Source organism: Aspergillus niger (assembly GCF_000002855.4).
Source record: "Aspergillus niger supercontig An13".
NCBI lineage: Eukaryota > Fungi > Ascomycota > Eurotiomycetes > Eurotiales > Aspergillaceae > Aspergillus > Aspergillus niger.
Window position 1 is genome coordinate 189,086 of NT_166528.1, and position 17,429 is coordinate 206,514.

Below are 17,429 nucleotides of genomic sequence, written 5' to 3' on the forward strand. Positions count from 1 at the left end.
AGATAAGTCATGCTGCAAGCAGCCTCAACGCAGGTACTGGTCAGGAGTGACTGGGCCAAACACCAGACAAATTACTATCATGCAAGGATTACTGGAAAAAGAAAGCACATACTAATACGCACAAGTGCTAGACTACCACCTGAAGAAAGCTGCATACTTCATACTACCTCTACTACACCAATGAATCTCCTCTAGTAAGTAACGAGCGCACAAGTAGGACTCATATTCAATTTGTATTCTATAGAATACACCCCCACGGTAAAGTTCCTATTCAGCACAACGGTGTATCAACATGCTGTGCAGCAACAACTCCGCAATATGATGTATATCTTCAATGTACTACATTCTCCAATTCACTATCTCCATCACAGGCTACGTTAACAGTAGTGACGTAAACAACCTGCTGAAAGGCAAGAAGGAGCCAAGGACCCAAATTATACCGCGGTACATCTTACTCTACCAGCCCAGCAATTAACAGCCACCTAGCTAACTACTAGATGTAAATGATCAGTACTAGTAGTACCTAAATAGGCATTCTACTTGACTTTCCCCCCGCCTCTCTCTCTCTCTCTCGCAATACATCCATCAGTCCGGCCACCCATTCCCCCAAGCCCCAACTCAACTCCAACCCCACACAACGACCAACAATTCCAAACCAACCAGCGTCGCATCATCGCAACCCAACCTTAGCAAAAAAAACCCCCGGACATTCCCCAGCCCCAAGACCCAAGGATGTCCCAAAAAAAGCTGGGGTAGCATAACACGAGCATGGCATGGCATGGCATCATGGCATAAACTGCGGGGGTGAAGAAGCGGGAATGAATCTGTTACATAACAGATTGTTTCCCCGCAAAAAATAAAAGTGGGCAAGTCAGTCAGCTGAGAGAGAGTTTATAGTATACATCATCACACTACCACTACTAATCTACTAAGTAACTTTAATTTACTTCTTTGGTCGGACTATCCCCGGACGGACTGAGCCATGGTTAGATGAGGGAGATGGATGCTACGTAGATACTTTTCTTGTTCCTTTTCCTTTTGTGTCTGTCTATTTTGCTTAGCGTCGGATGGGGCTGGGTTGTGGTTTGCGGGGTTTGGGTTTTTGCTTGGTTCTGCCGAGGGACGGGCGGGAGGAAGATTAGTAGTCTTGTCCGTGTACAGGAGTACTTTGAGGTTATTGAGTTGGGACTTTTTGTGGATCTTTACTTAATGTTATGTCTATCTCAATATGGGTGGGCGCTACGGAGTAGATACTTTCGTATAGTCATGGGGCGTGATTATGCCCCTGGGATAGAATCCGAGGACTCTGTCGATAACTGGCTGGATTCGCTGGCCGCACTCAATCTGCTCTGATGATGATGCAGTAAGGGGCGTTTCAGACAACAGCGCGAAAGCGCATAGACCTAGTCTAGAGTTAGCACGGCCTAATTTGTCTTATGGACATGGACACTTCCACGCTGACCTCGGTATCAGCGCTAGATGCCATTCCAGCTAGCCTAGCTAGAGCAAGGCTCTGCCCGACAGTAAGCTCCTCCTGCACGTAACCGGACCGGTCGCACGGCTGGGTATCCCAGAGCTTGCTGGCAGCTGCAAGTCGCCAAACAAAACGTCGTAGATCTCTTACTCAGACTGGCACCACCGGGCCGGTGTGAGTCCAAACAACCGGTATTCGTACTTCTGGGCGGAGGCGCAGATTATTTGTGTCTTTCCAGCGGGTGGTATAGCAGAGATTCTCTGCTTCTTTACAGGTGCTAATCTGCAGAATTATGGGTAATACTTCCTTTCGCATTAGACCCTGTAGCTGACTATGTGAGTGCTCGTGTCTTGATAATTTGCTTTTTCTTTTTGTTGTGCAGTCTTTCGCAGATGTGCATGTTGATCATAATGCCTTCTCACTGTGAATAGCTCGCGACACCGAGAAGGGGGTCCGCAGAATAACACCCTCTGTTATGAACTATTATGGCAGGGCTGCATGTCGGAGCAATCACAGTAACCAGATGGGTAGCTAGAACGGAGCGGCCCAGGTGTCAGGCTACCACATGCAGCTTCAAAGCAGTTGCATGGTCTGTCCAAACAGGAGTAGCACCACATTTCACATGGCCACATGGCACGGCTGTACTTTGCCCGAAGCTATCCCCCATTATTGCAATCGGTGTCAGACCTGTCATGTGAAGATGTGAGCCATAGAATGATTCCCTGGAAATGGCACCACTCCAGAGGCAAATCAGTGAACAAGAAGTTCGCAAGAGGCAAATAAACAAACCCCTTGGCGCAAAGGAGGACCTGGCTACGAACCACGGATGGCTTGTGGCTTATACGAGCCGGCGATATCCGACCTTGCCACTAAGTAGATAGACTAGAAACCTGATTGAAGGACTCCGCAGAGAACAGACTAAGCAGCAACTCGGGCATCCTGGTTCATCCAACATTCCTCGAGGCGTGGGCTTAGCCTTGCAGGCTTGGTCGGGCTATCGCGCCGAAAGAAACACCAACTGGCTTCTATCTGTCTTCCATGGGTTCCCCCTAGCAGGGACGGACGGGGCGAACGAGTGGGTGTGTAGTGCAAAAGCTTAGAGGCCAGATCGATCAGGAGAACCGAAGTCAAATGACAGACGACGTTCCAGAATCCAGCCAGGATGGGAATACGCAAGGGGTGGTAGCCACTAAGATTTTCAAACCCAACGTTCCTTCAGGATCCTTGAGGAACAGGAATACAAAGGTATCATGATGTAGAAAACGAAAAGAGAAGGGAAGGGTGGCAAGAGGCGTAACACAAGTATTACCTTTGCCTCGTTCAGGTGTGCGAGATGAAAGCTCCTGAGTACTGTCTGTGATTTGAATGCTGTATATTCGTTACCCTGCTCTTAATTCGCGCCATCATGACACAGACATTAGTAGCAGTGATGGTGTACCTGAGCGCCGTATAGCATAGTGGCTCTAAATGGATACTGTTCGGATGATCATGTACTACTAGGTAGGAGTAGCGACGGACAACGACGGAGCATAGAAGGAAGTACTGTGTCGTAGGGGGAGTGGATAATGTCTTGATAGGCAGAAAAATGAACTCATCGAACCGACCGCAATGAGGGCTTATCAACATCCCTGCATCTGCAGCCTGATTGGCCCCAGCCCCGGCCGCGTAAATTCGGTGGGTGCGGAGATGATTTTAGTTTTGGCGCCTGCCAGCCCGTGGTTATGGATGCTTCCCTTCTAGTATTAGTTAGTAGTACTTCCGAAAGTTCCCCAATTCTCGCAGGGACCGTTCGGTTAATCAGGAAGAGGGGGTGGGAGTAATTCACTATGAGGTTTAATTCACCTTAGTAGAAGCATATACTGCAGGAGAGCTCTTCGTTGTAGTGTCGATTATTTCCCCTGTAGGTTACACCTTAGCCTAGAGTTAGTAGCAAAATACTAACTTGTCATGATTCGGGCAGAGGCGGGACACGTGGATTATGATAGGCGGCAGCGGACGGATTCCTACTGTGGGATTATACGAGATGCTAAGAGGATAGACTACTACCTTCCATGCAGTGTACATGGATGCCAAGCATGATTCTGATACTCAGGAAATGAGTAGCACAATCAGGATAACATAAAAAGTAAAAAGAAGCAAAAGATTGACTACGAGTTATTAGGTACGTGGGTTTGCCCCCCTACGAGACACTGCCAAGGGAGGGTGTCATGATAGTAGATAAGTACTAGGCAGCGAAACGGTTAGCCGGGGGAAGAAGCAGAGATAAGGTGAGGTACAAAATACACTATGGCCGGAGATAAGGGTGGATTGTTTGGGGCGGGTCTCCACCCCAGAACGGAAACCCTGGGGTCCATGGACCGCTGAAAGCCAAGATAGCACCATAGATAGTCAGAGATAGCGAGAGGCGGGCCTACTGGGCATCACCACATCCCTGAAACCCAGCTCATACACAGGATTAGTTTCTCCGTAGTTAGCTACGTTAGAGGCCATGAATCATGAACTATGCTGGCGGCGAAAGAATACCCATCTCCTTCTTTGTTGCTTTTGAATCACACGATTAACCTATTTGTAGTGGACAGTGGTATTGGTTCGGAAATAAACGAAGTCAGTGGCGTGGAAACCTTAAATGAAGAAAAATGCTACCTTCTTCCGTCACTGATGATGAGGTGATTTCAATTCCATTATTTTCCCCGGATCAGGCTGATTTTTCTCGTCAGTCTGCTGTATGACTGCACTCTGCGCTCAGCCAGCTTGGAGTAGATGATGTAGACACTCCTTCATTTTCATTTTTTTTATCCCAAACTCTTTTCCCTTTACACAGCTGAATGAAAAGAAAAATTACCCTGAACACAATAAAAGTAGTTATTGTGTTTTCTTGATAGAATGCGAGTGGATCCAAAGGGGGTTACAACGTGCCATCGTAAGACGCAGCGTCGGGAGCCTAAGCAGAGGAGTTGAGGGAGGGTGGCTTGTTCGGGCTTATCAGTTGTAGTAGTGAATCCCCGATAACCAGTTATCTTGGGGGGCGGTTTAGTGGTGCAGGATGTAATAATCATCCCTAAAGCAAAGAGTAACAGTTAATAATACCTTGCAGAACCACCAATCAGATCCAGTGAGAAGCTTTTCTTGCTCTTAATCAATGAGGTGGTACTAACTCAGTAAGTAACTCGAGGGATCCCCCCGGGCCATGGTCAACTTGGAACGCTCTCACCGATTGGCTCTCCTCCTATTTGTCGCGCACCAGTTTAGCCTTTTCCCCATAGTAGGAAAAGTAAAGTAGCCAGAGCGCATCCGGCTGTTCATGGGCCCAGCTCGAGTCGCAGCAGACTAAGTAGACAACTTACCTACATTGCCTCCACTATCCTGCGGCCTTCCTGCCCATTTAGCTCGGCCACATGGATTGTGTGGTCGATATCAGGCCCGCAACTGGGCCTGCTGAGCTTGTTAAGTGGTTCTTCCCACTGCTCGTGGACCGGGGCCGTAATTACTCCCATGGGTGGATTGGAACTGTCGGGGATTACTGCTGTGACCTATATCGCCCGGTTCTTATTTAAATAATAAAAAAAACCCCTGCATCCTGGCTAGCAATAAATAATGTCTCAGAGGGAATTTTCTATTTCCCAAATCCCGCTGTTCTACGGAAAAGTAATAAGAAACTCCTGCCGCCCGGTTTCCCCCCTCCAGAGGTGCTAATAGTATTCACCTAAAGCCCTCCCCTACTTATCACTACTGTCTTGGGATTTGAGATAGATTCACTCGCACGGGCTGCAACCACCACTCACTCGTCATCTCTGGAGTTCCCCTCCTCCCTCCCCACCATACTCTCTCACCTTTACCTCACCCGCCTCGTTATTCTCTCTGCGGTTGCCGGACTGGCTTTAGTGACCACCTTGTTCCTTTTTGTTCTGTCTTGAATCGTTGCAGTTAATTCATTCACCGTCTGTATATCACACCTCTGCAGCCATGGAGAAGGATTTCATTGAACCCAAGTCGGAGCCCTCGTTCGGCGACGCTCCTCCTCTCTACGGCGAATCTGAATCGACCAAAGGCAGCGTTGGCCAGCGGATCTGGGATAGTTTCAAGAGAGACCCCAATGCTCGTGCCTCGGCGCATCATGAACCTGGTCATGATGGGAAGACCTTCGACATCGAAAATGCCGCTCAGAATACTGCTAGCTCACCACTGGCACGCAAACTCAAAGGTCGCCATCTTCAGATGATCGCGATTGGTGGTTCAATTGGTATGCATGGTCCCTTGATGCCGAGACTCACGTCATCTGGGCTTCGTCCTTGCTGACTGCATGTGCGCTTTAGGTACTGGTCTTTTTGTCGGATCTGGATCGGTCCTGGCGGCCGGTGGTCCAGCCTCGGTCCTGATCGCATATGCCTTGATCGGCTGCATGCTTTACTGCACAGTGCACGCGCTGGGTGAAATGGCCGTTCTCTTCCCTGTCGCTGGTTCGTTTTCGCATTATTCCACTCGGTTCATCGATCCCGCTTGGGGTTTCGCCATGGGTTGGAATTATCTGCTGCAGTGGCTCGTGACCCTCCCCACCGAAATTGTTGCCGCCTCGTTGACTGTCGACTACTGGGATTCGGGCGTCTCGAATGCTGCCTGGGTCGCTATTTTCTGGACGGTAATTGTGTGCATCAACATGTTCGGTGTTAAGGGTTATGGTGAAGCAGAGTTTGTGTTTTCCATCGTCAAGGTCACCGCCGTAGTTGGCTTCATGTGAGTCTATTGGATTTGCCCCCTCCAGCATTCGTATGCGATGAGGGTTTACTGACTTCATACAGCATTCTCGGTATCATCCTGACTTGTGGCGGTGGGCCCCATGGTGGATACATCGGTGGAAGATACTGGCACGACCCAGGTGCCTTCCACAACGGCTTCAAGGGTCTTTGCAGTGTTTTTGTGAACGCTGCATTTGCGTTTGCTGGTACTGAGCTGGTTGGCCTTGCCGCTGCAGAGACCGCTAATCCCAGAAAATCGCTCCCGACCGCCGTCAAGCAGGTGTTCTGGCGTATCACCCTCTTCTACATTGTGTCTCTGACCTTGGTCGGCCTCCTTGTTCCCTACACCGATTCTCGACTCCTCGATGGATCGTCTAGCGCCGATGCCAAAGCATCCCCATTCGTCATCTCCATTGTGCACGCGGGAATCTCTGGACTGCCGTCTGTGATGAACGTTGTCATCATGATTGCTGTGCTCTCCGTGGGCAATGCAGCTGTCTACGGCTCTTCTAGAACCCTGGCGGCCCTGGCTGAGCAACAGCAGGCCCCGAAATTCTTCGCCTACATCGATCGCAAAGGCCGTCCTCTTCCGGCTCTCATCGTTGCTTCGGCGTTTGGTTTGCTTGGATTCCTGGCCGCTTCCGATAAAGAGGGTGAAGCCTTCACATGGATGATGGCCATCTCGGGTCTCTCCTCCATCTTCACCTGGGGATCAATCTGCCTGTGCCACATTCGCTTCCGTCGCGCTTGGAAATTGCAAGGGCATAGCCTCGATGAGCTGGCTTTCAAGTCCCAGCCTGGTGTGATTGGTTCCTGGATTGGGCTCATTTTCAACTGCCTCGTTCTGATTGCTCAGTTCTGGGTCGGCTTTGCGCCCAGCGGATATGCTGACATGTCAGCCTCTGAATTGGTATCCAACTTCTTCTCCGCCTACCTTGCTGCGCCAGTCGTGTTGGCCTTCTACATCCCCTACAAGCTTTGGTTCAAGACCCCCTTCGTCCGGGCCAAGGACATGGATCTTCAAACCGGTCGTCGCGATCTCGACATCCAAGCGCTCATCGAAGAGGAGAAGGCGGAACAGGCGGCCTGGCCTGCGTGGAAGAAGGTGTGGAAATTCTTCTGCTAAAGCTGGGTTGGGTCACATTTCAAAGGTGTTAGGGCTTGTTTCATGCTTGGGCTATGTTTTCTTCCATCAATTTCCCCTTTTGCGCTTGAATTATGTATGATTATGATCATGCCTCCCTCTTCAGTCTATGTCCACATAAAGTAGCATATTTGATCAGCGCTGAGTCGATGCATCGGGATGGCGAAATGTTCACCAAAAAAACAACAAATTGAGAAATTTTTACTCGACGAAGACTGTCATCATAACTCAGAACCGAATGAAAGTATCTTGACAATGAATAAATTGAGAGCAACTATATGTATGGACTTCCGTGTTTAGAGGAATGATTTTCAAACTCTAAGAATAGAAGCATACCGACTTCAGTGGTGCCAAAAAAGCAACATGACAGAAGCTGTCGGCAATGCCGTGTTTTGGATCTGCTGCCAGTCTCCGGGCTTGGCGTGTTTGCATCTGGAGAACAACCAGCCACGTTTAAAAATACCTACTGGAAGTATTGACAGCGTCTCTACGCTGTTTGTACATACATACTCTGTACAGGGGAAGATCAGTGGGTGAAGATGTGCCAGATTACTAACGCTTGTCGACCACCAGTTCTCCTCCATTGTGTCTTAGTGGAAGCAATCGTCTTCAGAGCCTTCCTTCCTAGGAAATGATCTGAGGGTTCGGCTCTTTTCCTCTTCCCATTATTTTGGGTTACCGGTGCTGCGATGGGTCTTCCCAAAATTCCCACCAGCCCTAAAGACTAGGAAGCATCAGGCGTGGTTGGGGGAAATCAATCTAAGACAAGCTGTAATCTCTGTAATATCGGTAATATTTCACCGGAGCCCCCAAAAATAGCCACCCGGCAACCACACGTGATGGCTGAGGCGCCAACGGTCTAGTTTCAGGTCGGTAAGGCGTAAATTACGCATGACGGAGAAGCCCAAGAAGAGCCGGGCGAGAAAGTTGCTTTTCCTTCCAAAAGATCTCGGCCAACCTTGAACCTAAGATCCAGTCTCCCCTGTTGTCATCCGTCTAAGTGTCTCATACTGCAACTAACTAACTTCTTCCTCCACCTCCTCTCCCGTTGCAAATTGACCACCTTTATTTTTTCCCTTTTTCAACACTCCTTCTACTTCTCTCTCTCTCTCTCTTCTGCTTTATCATTGCCTTATTTCTTTTTTTTCTCTTCTGCCTCCCTTGTTTTCCACGCTTTCGACCCAATCCACCCCTCTCCTCTCCTCACCACCTAAACGGTCTCCTGTAGCCGCCCTCGCATACCCGTCACCGGGCCTATGTCTCCTCGCAGCCGTTGTGTGCCACTATAGCATCCGTTAGAGGTGGATAACAATCCGGCGCTTGCAAACAGAGCTGGTTTCTCTCCGTTCACTCCAGGCAATTTTACCGGCATTCCTCTAAACAAACGATTTCGGTGGTGCATCGGAAAGTTTACACTAGTTGCCTAGAGTCGGTGACGAACGCCGGCCGTTTCTCCTCAGATTCAATCTCGCTCTCAGCTTGGTCGCGCATCGCTCCAAGCCCGCACCAAGCAATCTTCCCGTTGACGTCAGCTTGCCTGGTTCCTCCTTCAATATGCCTGGTTTCGCGGATTCGTTCTGGACCCCCGACTACGCCACCGGTCTGGGGGTGCTTTACGGGAAACTCCAGCAGGGCGCCGTCGAGAACAAGCAGATCATCACCATTGCATCTATGCGCGCAGATGCGGAGGAACAGTACGGTTTGAAATTGGGGGATATTGCGCCGACCGTGGATCGGGTCACGCCAACGGGTTTCGGAAAAGATGACGGGGCAAGCGTGAGGAAGGTCGGTGCTTTTCCATTCATACGCAAGGTTCTGATTGATGGGATACTGATATTAGGTGTTTTGTTTCTAGGCGTACGAGGGAGTTCGCACCGAGATGGTCGAGGCATCCAAGAACCACCAAAAGATCGCGTCGAACATCCGGGAGCTAGTCGTTAGCCCCTTCAGGCGTTGGTGCGACCAGCACGAGGCCCGAATTCAAAATTCCCACGATGATCTCCAGGCTCGAATTAAAGAACATTCAAAACAGGTGGACCTGGTCAAGAAGCTCCGCAGCCATTATTTCAACAAGTGTCGTGTGGTTGAAGACCTCGAGGAAGAGAACAAACTCGCTTTCCAGGCCCCCGAAACGAGTCCGAAGATTAAGCCCACCCCCAAAATCGTTCTGCCCGAAGAACAGGAGGAGGAAGAGCCGGTGGAGATTGGCGATCGGATTTACCCTCCGGAGGATTTGAAGAGGCTTCTGACACATATGCTGGAAAACATCAAGATTGGCGAGGTCAAGGTGCCGATCATCGGCACATATCAGAACACATCGACCGGTGCGGATATTGTGGAATATACTCAGAAGCACCTGAACGGAACCAGCATCACCTATTCGGAGAGAATTGGGCAGGATCTCGTCGACAATGGCTTTCTCCGCTTGGTCGGCAATATGGGCAGCACCTTCGCGAACAGCTCCAAGATGCGCTATCAGTGGCGCCCCAAGGTGTTCCAGATCACCGGTGTCCCAGAGAAGAAGAAGCCTCTTATGCGCGTAACCTCTGTAGCAACAAGCGAGGACGGCAGTGAGTCTCCGCTGTCTTCTGTTTCTGAGATGCTGGCCGGCTGGAATCCTCTCAACAACCCGTACCCCAACGAGACACCAGCGGAAAAGTTGCGCAGGGAAGCTCGCGAGGCCGATGAACGGTACAAGGCTGCGGTGCGCAAGCTGGACATGATCAGATGCAAGCTCGAGGAAGAGGTTGTTGAAAACCTGCGCTTCATGGAGCAGTGTGAGCTTGACCGCCTCAAGGCAATCAAGGCCGTGATCCTGGATTTCTCAGGCGCCATCAGCAATGTCATTCCCAACCTGCAAAGCACGGTCGACCACATGATGCTTTACCAAGAGACCATCCAGCCGCTAGGCGATCTTCGTTACCTTTTGGAGAACTACCGGACCGGTGGTTTCGTACCTCGTGTGCAGGCGTATGAGAACTACTACGGATCCGTGGAAGGTATGCATCCTCCCGACTGGATATTTTGAAGATTCAGTGTTTGCTAAACCGTTTTAGATCAAAATTTTGGTGTTGACCTCGAAGCGAGAGCTAGAGCCGACCGCAAGCGCGTTCCCATCGTGGTCACCACTCTGCTGACCTACCTGGACAACCGTAAGTTGGCATTACACCCTGTCCCTTTGGAGCGCTTTAAATCTAATTTGGAAAGGCTACCCTGACCTCGAGGGTGACGAGGCACGACGTGCGATCTGGCTGTACGATGTGCCTTTAGCAGCCACACACCACCTCCGTAGCGCATTGAATAACAGCAAAGCGGATTATAACGAAATCCTGGAGAAATATGAAATCCCCATCATTGCGAGTGTTTTGAAACTGTACCTCCTTGAGTTGCCAGGTTCGTCTTTATTAATACCTTTGATTATGGTGCAGGTCTAACAGCTTCCTTAGACTCTTTGGTTTCCTCTCAAGTTTACGAAATTGTCAAGACCATATACTCGACTACTGCTCATGAGACTACGGAAGAGGGCCGCATCAAGGTCCTGCAAAGCACTCTTGGACAACTCCGTCTGAACAACATTGCCACGCTTGACGCTATTATGACCCATTTCACGCGCTTGATTGACCTTACATCTGCCGACGAAACTTATGTCTCTGCACTTGCTCAGACCCTATCTCCCTGCATCCTCCGTCCCCGTACAGAAAGCAGCCTTACGATGAACGAACGGCACAGCTACCGCCTCATCCGCGACCTATTCGCTCACAAGGATGCCATCTTTGGTGAATTGAAACGCCAGTCAAGTGCTCTGGGGATCAGTGGGTCCACCAACCGTCCTCGCGCCATCAGCACGGATGAGAGCAACCGCCGGGCCGCAATGGAGGCCCGGAACCGTGCTATCCTCGACCGTAGCCGTGCCAACAGCCCGGCTCCTCCTCAGAAGCATCGCCGCGACCGTTCCAGCGGCGCTTCGGAGACCAGACGTTTCCCCATCAATGTGACCAGCCCCACTGAAAGACGGACTATCGCCCGCAGCAGCCTGGATGTTCCCATCAAAAGCGAATCTCCCACCGCCGCGGAGCAGATGACAAGCGTGAACATCAACGGTCCTGAGTCCACCACCAACGGCGCCTTGAGCGAATCTCCTGTCTCCGCTGCGGCCAGCGCAAGCCCCTCATCGGGTAGTGCCAGTCCTCCCCCGGCCCCTGAATCGGACGCTTCCGTGACCCCAACCACAACTCCCACCCAAGATACCGAGAAGCGCTCATCAACAATCTCCCGGTCTAGCGTTTCCTACACTCGCAAACCCGGCCTCGGAAACCGTTCCAGCTTCCCGACTGTCGCAAGCACGGAGAGCGGCACAGACAGCAAGCGCAGCAGTCTAGCCGAGACCGAGCCGAAAGGCGTCACATTGGAAGACAAGCCAATGGACGATGACTAGATGTGTCCATGACTTATAGAAGCCTCTAACCTGTCTCCTTCCAAGACAGGAGCAGACAGAGACAGGCTCAGAAAAGAATGTTTGTTATCTTATCTTATCCTCTTTTTCTTGCAAGGAAACGAACGATGACGCTGCTACCACAACTTCCCGGGGAATACAAGACAAGGCAAAAGAGAATGCTACAACAGCCTACCAATACCAAGGGTACCTACCGCTTAGCATCGCTGACTTTTCGTACAATGTGAGCCTTGATCCTTGGACCAGCCCTTATACACATAACACAACACAACAAACACCATCTCAACTTAAAGCAGGTCTTATTGCTTGAGAATGGCATCTTGTGTCTGTGTGTGATCTTGTGTTTTCGTTGGCGGCAGTCCTGTCAATTGTTAGGTTTGCCTTTTGTCATCAGCTATTCATCTACCTATCTATCCATCTATATCTATATGCCTCTCCTTCATTTCTTTTCCACATACCCAACATCTTTGTTGTCCCTCCTGTTCACTTTTGTGTTATCTTTTCTGTGGCCATTGTATGTTATGTATGCATAGCTGTCTATTCTGTATTTTTTTTCATTATCGATTTGAGTTGCTTTTTCTGCTCTCTATAAGCGATATCATTCAATACTTGCTGTGGATTCCTACCGCCCAGTTCATTGTATAGCATCATATCATATCATCTCATATCACGACACTTGCAGAGTCAATGATGCCCTTTGATTCGAGCATCGTGTAGAAAATCTACGTTCTGCATCCTACTTCGTCTTTTCTTGTGCGTAATGGTATTCATTTTGTTGTAAGCTATATCATTATCATTCACTAGTTGTATGTATGTAACGCCGTATGCCAATGCGGGGAGTATCGCTAAGAGGATATATGCATATGGATCTGTCTATCCAACGCCAAGAGAATGGACCAACTGCCTGCAGAAGACATTCAAAAATGCAAGCACGCTGGGTTTTGTACAGAAAAAGGGACATAGAGAACGTGTTTACAACCCTTGGCCGGTGAGCAGCCTTCTGAGGATACCCTCTCCCGCTCCGGTAAGTTGTGTCTCAATCTCCTTTTGAGACACGAAACAAACCAGGCTCTGCTCATCCAAGGCTTTGCTGGGTGTCATCGGCCCGTGGAGCTTGGAAGGACTGCGTCGCAGATCTGACCCGCCAGCGACTGTGCCACCACGACCGCGGCCTTGATATTCACCCACAAGACCCATCGTCTCCAGGTTGCTGAGCACGTCCTTGAATTCGGTAGATGTAAGAGGGTGTAGGATATTGTCTTGCCGACACAAGGTACAATATGTGTCGTACACTTGCTTGATCGTCGGCGGCAAATGCTTGGTCTTGGATGGTGTGCCTGGAAATTCACCTTGCCGCCGCTTCCGGTCCAGGGCAATCAAGGCACAGATGGCTGCCTTCTGCTGAAGGTTGAGCCCCTGTAGTCGCTGAACTGTCCCTTGTCCGAATGCCGCCGAAGTGATACGCGCAACATGAGCAATGCTGGCTCGCGGCGCTGTGATAGCTGTATAAGATAATGCAGGGGTCTGTTTAGGTGAAGAAGATTTTGACGATGAGGAAAGATTGTTGTTCTCAACAAGGATTGTTTTGGATGGACTCTCGGGGTTGGCATTTTGTGCCTCGAGCTTTTTGAGAGCTTCTTGTTCAATAAGATCAATGGCACGCTTAACCAATTCGAACGCCTTCCGTATATCGCCAGTCTGCGATGCCACCTTCTTCGAGCACAGTTGAATAGCTGCTGGTTGAACAAAAGGAACAAAATTGGGGTCCACAGTTTGACCTTCAGGAAGTAAAGAGCGAAGACGATTGGTGATTACGCTGGCAATCTGGCCAGCATTGTAGGGCAAAAAGGGAAGCAAACGAGGCTTCAAGTTCTTGGCCTTCAATTGCGGGAGTGATCGATCAGTTAGGTCTAGCGCATTGGCAATACCAATGAGCATGAGTCTAGACTTTTCCTGCAACGACCACTCAAACAAAGACTGAAGGATACCGGAATCCGCGGTGAGGAGGTGATCGATCTCGTCCAGAGTGACTAGAAACAGATCGTCATTCTCGTCGGATGTGAACATCAGTCGTAGCCGATCTGGTTCACTCTTCTTGAAAACATCATGGTCGTTGCAGAGATCGCCGATAAGCCTGCTGTAGACGTCACGAGCACCTCGCATACTCGCGCAATTGAGGTGTGCGATTTTGAGAGACTTCAAGTCCATGTCGTGACACACTTCCTGAACCAAGGCACTCTTTCCAGTACCCGGGGGACCACTGACATACAGACAACCACCTTTGCCCGAATCAACCCCATCTTGTATAAACGAGGTCAATTTCTCCCGTTCGGTATCCCGACCCACTATCCGAGTCGAAGTTGCTCCGCGCGCAAACATTTGCCTTGCTTCGGAGTATATGGTTTGCGTGGTGGTTGGCGTCGATATGTGTCGAGGTGTGCGCGGGGTCATTGATTTCCCGCCGATCTGAACGCGGTGTTTCGGTGTTGTCGGAGGAGGGGAATCAAGTGCATCGCGGAACCTTGATTTCGAAGGTGTCTTGAGCTCAACTGGCGTCGAGTTTTCGTCTAGATCAATCAGTCTTAGTTCAACAGCAAAATCAGGGGAGAACTCCAACCATTGACCGGATCTGTAGCATGGCTGCGCTTAACCGGTGATATGGCCGTCTTGCCAACCTGCACTGTACGCTTTGTCTGTCCACTTTCGACCAAGTCATTCTTTGGTTCTTCCTGGGGCTCTTCTTGAATAGTGGTGCCATTGCCATTTCTCGTCCGTGACCGAAGTTGGCGCGGTTGGGGTGCAGGAGGCTCGCTGCCTTCACGGACGCGAGGTTGTTGTGTCCGGCGTCTGCTTGCTCGACGCACTGGTAATGATGGAACTGATAGAGTGGGATGTTAGCTATACGATCTGAACTGAATCGCAAAGGGACTTGATGAGATCGAAGTCGTACCTTCCGGTTCGATAGCACCTCGCTGGCGCTTACCGAGGACCGAAGCAGCCATGATATGATAGGTCCGATGGTAACTGGCAAGAGCAACCGACTTATATAAGATGAGAAGGAGATAGATGATCAATGATGGAAGGGAAGGAGCGGGTATTGGGGAGAATGTTAGAGCAGTCGTAGTAGTTGGAGTGGAGGTAACACTACTTAGTAGTATCCACGATGATTTTCCCAAGGAGGCATAATTAAAAAGACGCGTCGAGCTAAGGGGAGCGCGTCACGCGTGGCTTGATCTTATCACGTGATAAGAAGCGAGGCTGACGCGCTTCGGCCAGTCACGTTTTTTTCCCGCGGGGTTCTGCTCAGCTGCCCAGGCCTGACTTCTCAGGCGCGAAAGCCACAGGGTCGGACCGCGTGATTATCCGCCTGTTCATCGGATGCTGTGAAGTGCGTCACCAATTCTACCTGACGGATAGCACCCGAGTATTGACACCACGCATCCTGGTTGTTTGTGCTGCATTCCCTTGCACAACTTTCTGGTTTACCGGTGCGGAGTCTTCCCAAAGATCTCCCCTCTATTGTTCTTCCACTCATACTCATCTATTTGGATCTATCTCAACTTCATTCCTCCATCTTCATTAATCACCGCCTAGCACTGACATTACTGTTTGCAGCTGTTTGCATCACATTGCCTGCCAGCGACCTTTCTGTTGGGATTCTTGCTGCATACACCCTCCTCCCATCACGGCGATCTCTTGTTTCCCCTCATATTTCTTTCTTCGTCTCATCCTTAGACCCACCCCAGTGCCGTGCGCCCGCCATGGAAGGCGACGTGGTAGCACAGTTCACTGAAATCACCGGCTCAAAGCCAGAGCTGGCTACCCAGTATCTGCAGCTGACTGATTTCAATATTGAGCAGGCCGTACAGCTTTTCTTCGAGAATGGCGGTGCGCCACTGACTGATGATCCCTTACCGTCGGCCTCCACGCCACAGCGAGCTTCTCATGCTGGCGGCTATGGAAATGAGTCTGGGGTAGTCAATGTTGACTCCGATGACGACGTCACAATAGATGAGTCTCGCTCTGCGCCTCGGAATCACCCATCGCACGACGCTGTGTTTGAAGACGATGCAGCTATGGCCCGTCGCCTCCAAGAAGAGATGTACGGCGGAGGAGATGCTGAAGAGAACGTGCGTGCGCCGATGGCCCGTACAACAGAAACCTTGGTGGGGCCTGAAGCGGACTTTGACGACGGCGATATGCATGCCAGCATATTGGGTCAACTGCGCGCGCGCCAGCAGCGAACCAGTCAGCACTTCACCTTGCCCTTCCATTTCTAGTCTTGTCCAGTCACAGCTGACTTTGCTTCTTCTTAGACCGACCGGGAATTTTCAACCAACGAGACACATCGATATGGTCTGGAGAGGACGATACCTCGGAACGTGAACGTTTGGCCGCAGCGACTGGAGGAGCTTCCGAGGCGTCGAATAAATCTAATATGTTGGCTGAGATGTACCGCCCCCCTTTCGAGATCATGTCCAGACTTCCGTGGGATGTCGCTCGTCAGGAAGGTCGCGACAATGAGAAGTGGTTGATGGTCAATATCCAGGACCCTTCAGTCTTTGATTGCCAGGTTCTGAACAGAGACCTCTGGAAGGATGCGGGTGTGAGAGACACCGTTAAGGAGCATTTTATTTTCATGCAATATTCCAAGGACGACCCTCGCGCGGGACCGTATCTGCAGTACTACTTTCAGGCGAGCGACGTCTCAGATAATTATCCCCACATCGCGATTGTTGACCCCCGGACTGGAGAGCAGATGAAGGTCTGGTCGGGGCCTCCCGTGATCAAGGCATCGGACTTTCTGATGCAACTCCACGAGTTCCTCGATCGATACAGTCTGAAGCACAACGTGAGAAATCCCGTGGCGAAGCGGAAGCCGGAGAAGAAGGAGAAGAGTATCGATGCGATGACCGAAGAAGAGATGATGGAGATGGCAATGAGAAACAGTCTAGGGGATGAGGCGTCGCAAGGCCCGAAGATGGAGGATCCCGACGATCTCACCCGCAGCACCGACGATGTGAAGGGTAAGGGACGGGCTGAAGATGTTGGAATGGAAGAGGCCGAACAACCTGAACAGAGCGCCTTCTTGTCCATTCCGGACAATCGACCCCACACAGAGCCCCCTGCCGATCCTGCCACAACCACGCGCATTCAGTTCCGACACCCGTCGGGGCGAGTGATTCGGCGTTTCGCTTTGACGGATCCTGTCCAGCGGATCTACGAATGGCTCAAGGCTGATCCTCCCTTGGCTGATAAAGCTGGTGTGGAGTTTGAGCTGAATGCCATGGGCCGCAATCTGATTGACTTGTTGGATCAGACCGTCGCCGATGCTGGACTGAAGAATGGAACGGTCATGATAGGCTATGTTGAGGAATAGACTGGGATCTGACACTTGAGGAGAGAGTCGGAGATGTCCAGGACGGGGACCTAAGGAGCAGTCAGGACTGGGGCCTCTTGCTCTTGGGGTCAATTTGCTGCTCTGCGGGATGGATGTTTGTTTAACACGGATGAGCATCTCCCTGGGAAGCAAATCGCCGACATCAGGACACCTGAATGGCTCTTTCCAATCATGTACATCCGGTCATACTTGATCGAGTAATTGTCCTCTATATCTGCGAGTCT

The 17,429-nt window shown here is 50.6% G+C and overlaps 5 protein-coding genes across 5 annotated transcripts; 3 read left to right on the plus strand and 2 right to left on the minus strand.

The window, feature by feature from the left end:
- Positions 1 to 1,414: 1,414 nt before the first annotated feature.
- Positions 1,415 to 3,964, minus strand: An13g00830 (hypothetical protein; the record flags this gene model as incomplete). The annotated part of the gene is made up of 9 exons (XM_059743799.1): positions 1,415 to 1,587; positions 1,995 to 2,065; positions 2,162 to 2,283; positions 2,365 to 2,413; positions 2,490 to 2,687; positions 2,913 to 3,115; positions 3,317 to 3,372; positions 3,760 to 3,834; positions 3,889 to 3,964. The coding sequence occupies 9 exons, from the start codon at positions 3,962 to 3,964 to the stop codon at positions 1,415 to 1,417; spliced, it is 1,023 nt and encodes a 340-aa protein (XP_059602031.1).
- Positions 3,965 to 5,437: 1,473 nt separating this feature from the next.
- An13g00840 (uncharacterized protein) lies at positions 5,438 to 7,333 on the plus strand (the record flags this gene model as incomplete). Its single annotated transcript, XM_001396188.3, has 3 exons — positions 5,438 to 5,714; positions 5,788 to 6,205; positions 6,271 to 7,333. The coding sequence occupies 3 exons, from the start codon at positions 5,438 to 5,440 to the stop codon at positions 7,331 to 7,333; spliced, it is 1,758 nt and encodes a 585-aa protein (XP_001396225.1).
- Positions 7,334 to 8,905: 1,572 nt separating this feature from the next.
- An13g00850 (uncharacterized protein) lies at positions 8,906 to 11,786 on the plus strand (the record flags this gene model as incomplete). The annotated part of the gene is made up of 5 exons (XM_059743800.1): positions 8,906 to 9,136; positions 9,207 to 10,350; positions 10,408 to 10,503; positions 10,559 to 10,744; positions 10,789 to 11,786. 5 exons carry the CDS (start codon positions 8,906 to 8,908, stop codon positions 11,784 to 11,786), a joined length of 2,655 nt encoding a protein of 884 aa, XP_059602032.1.
- Positions 11,787 to 12,776: 990 nt separating this feature from the next.
- Positions 12,777 to 14,806, minus strand: An13g00860 (uncharacterized protein; the record flags this gene model as incomplete). Its single annotated transcript, XM_059743802.1, has 4 exons — positions 12,777 to 13,306; positions 13,400 to 14,371; positions 14,422 to 14,682; positions 14,755 to 14,806. The coding sequence occupies 4 exons, from the start codon at positions 14,804 to 14,806 to the stop codon at positions 12,777 to 12,779; spliced, it is 1,815 nt and encodes a 604-aa protein (XP_059602033.1).
- Positions 14,807 to 15,565: 759 nt separating this feature from the next.
- On the plus strand, positions 15,566 to 17,184 carry An13g00870 (uncharacterized protein; the record flags this gene model as incomplete). Its single annotated transcript, XM_001396191.3, has 2 exons — positions 15,566 to 16,052; positions 16,121 to 17,184. The coding sequence occupies 2 exons, from the start codon at positions 15,566 to 15,568 to the stop codon at positions 17,182 to 17,184; spliced, it is 1,551 nt and encodes a 516-aa protein (XP_001396228.1).
- Positions 17,185 to 17,429: the final 245 nt, after the last annotated feature.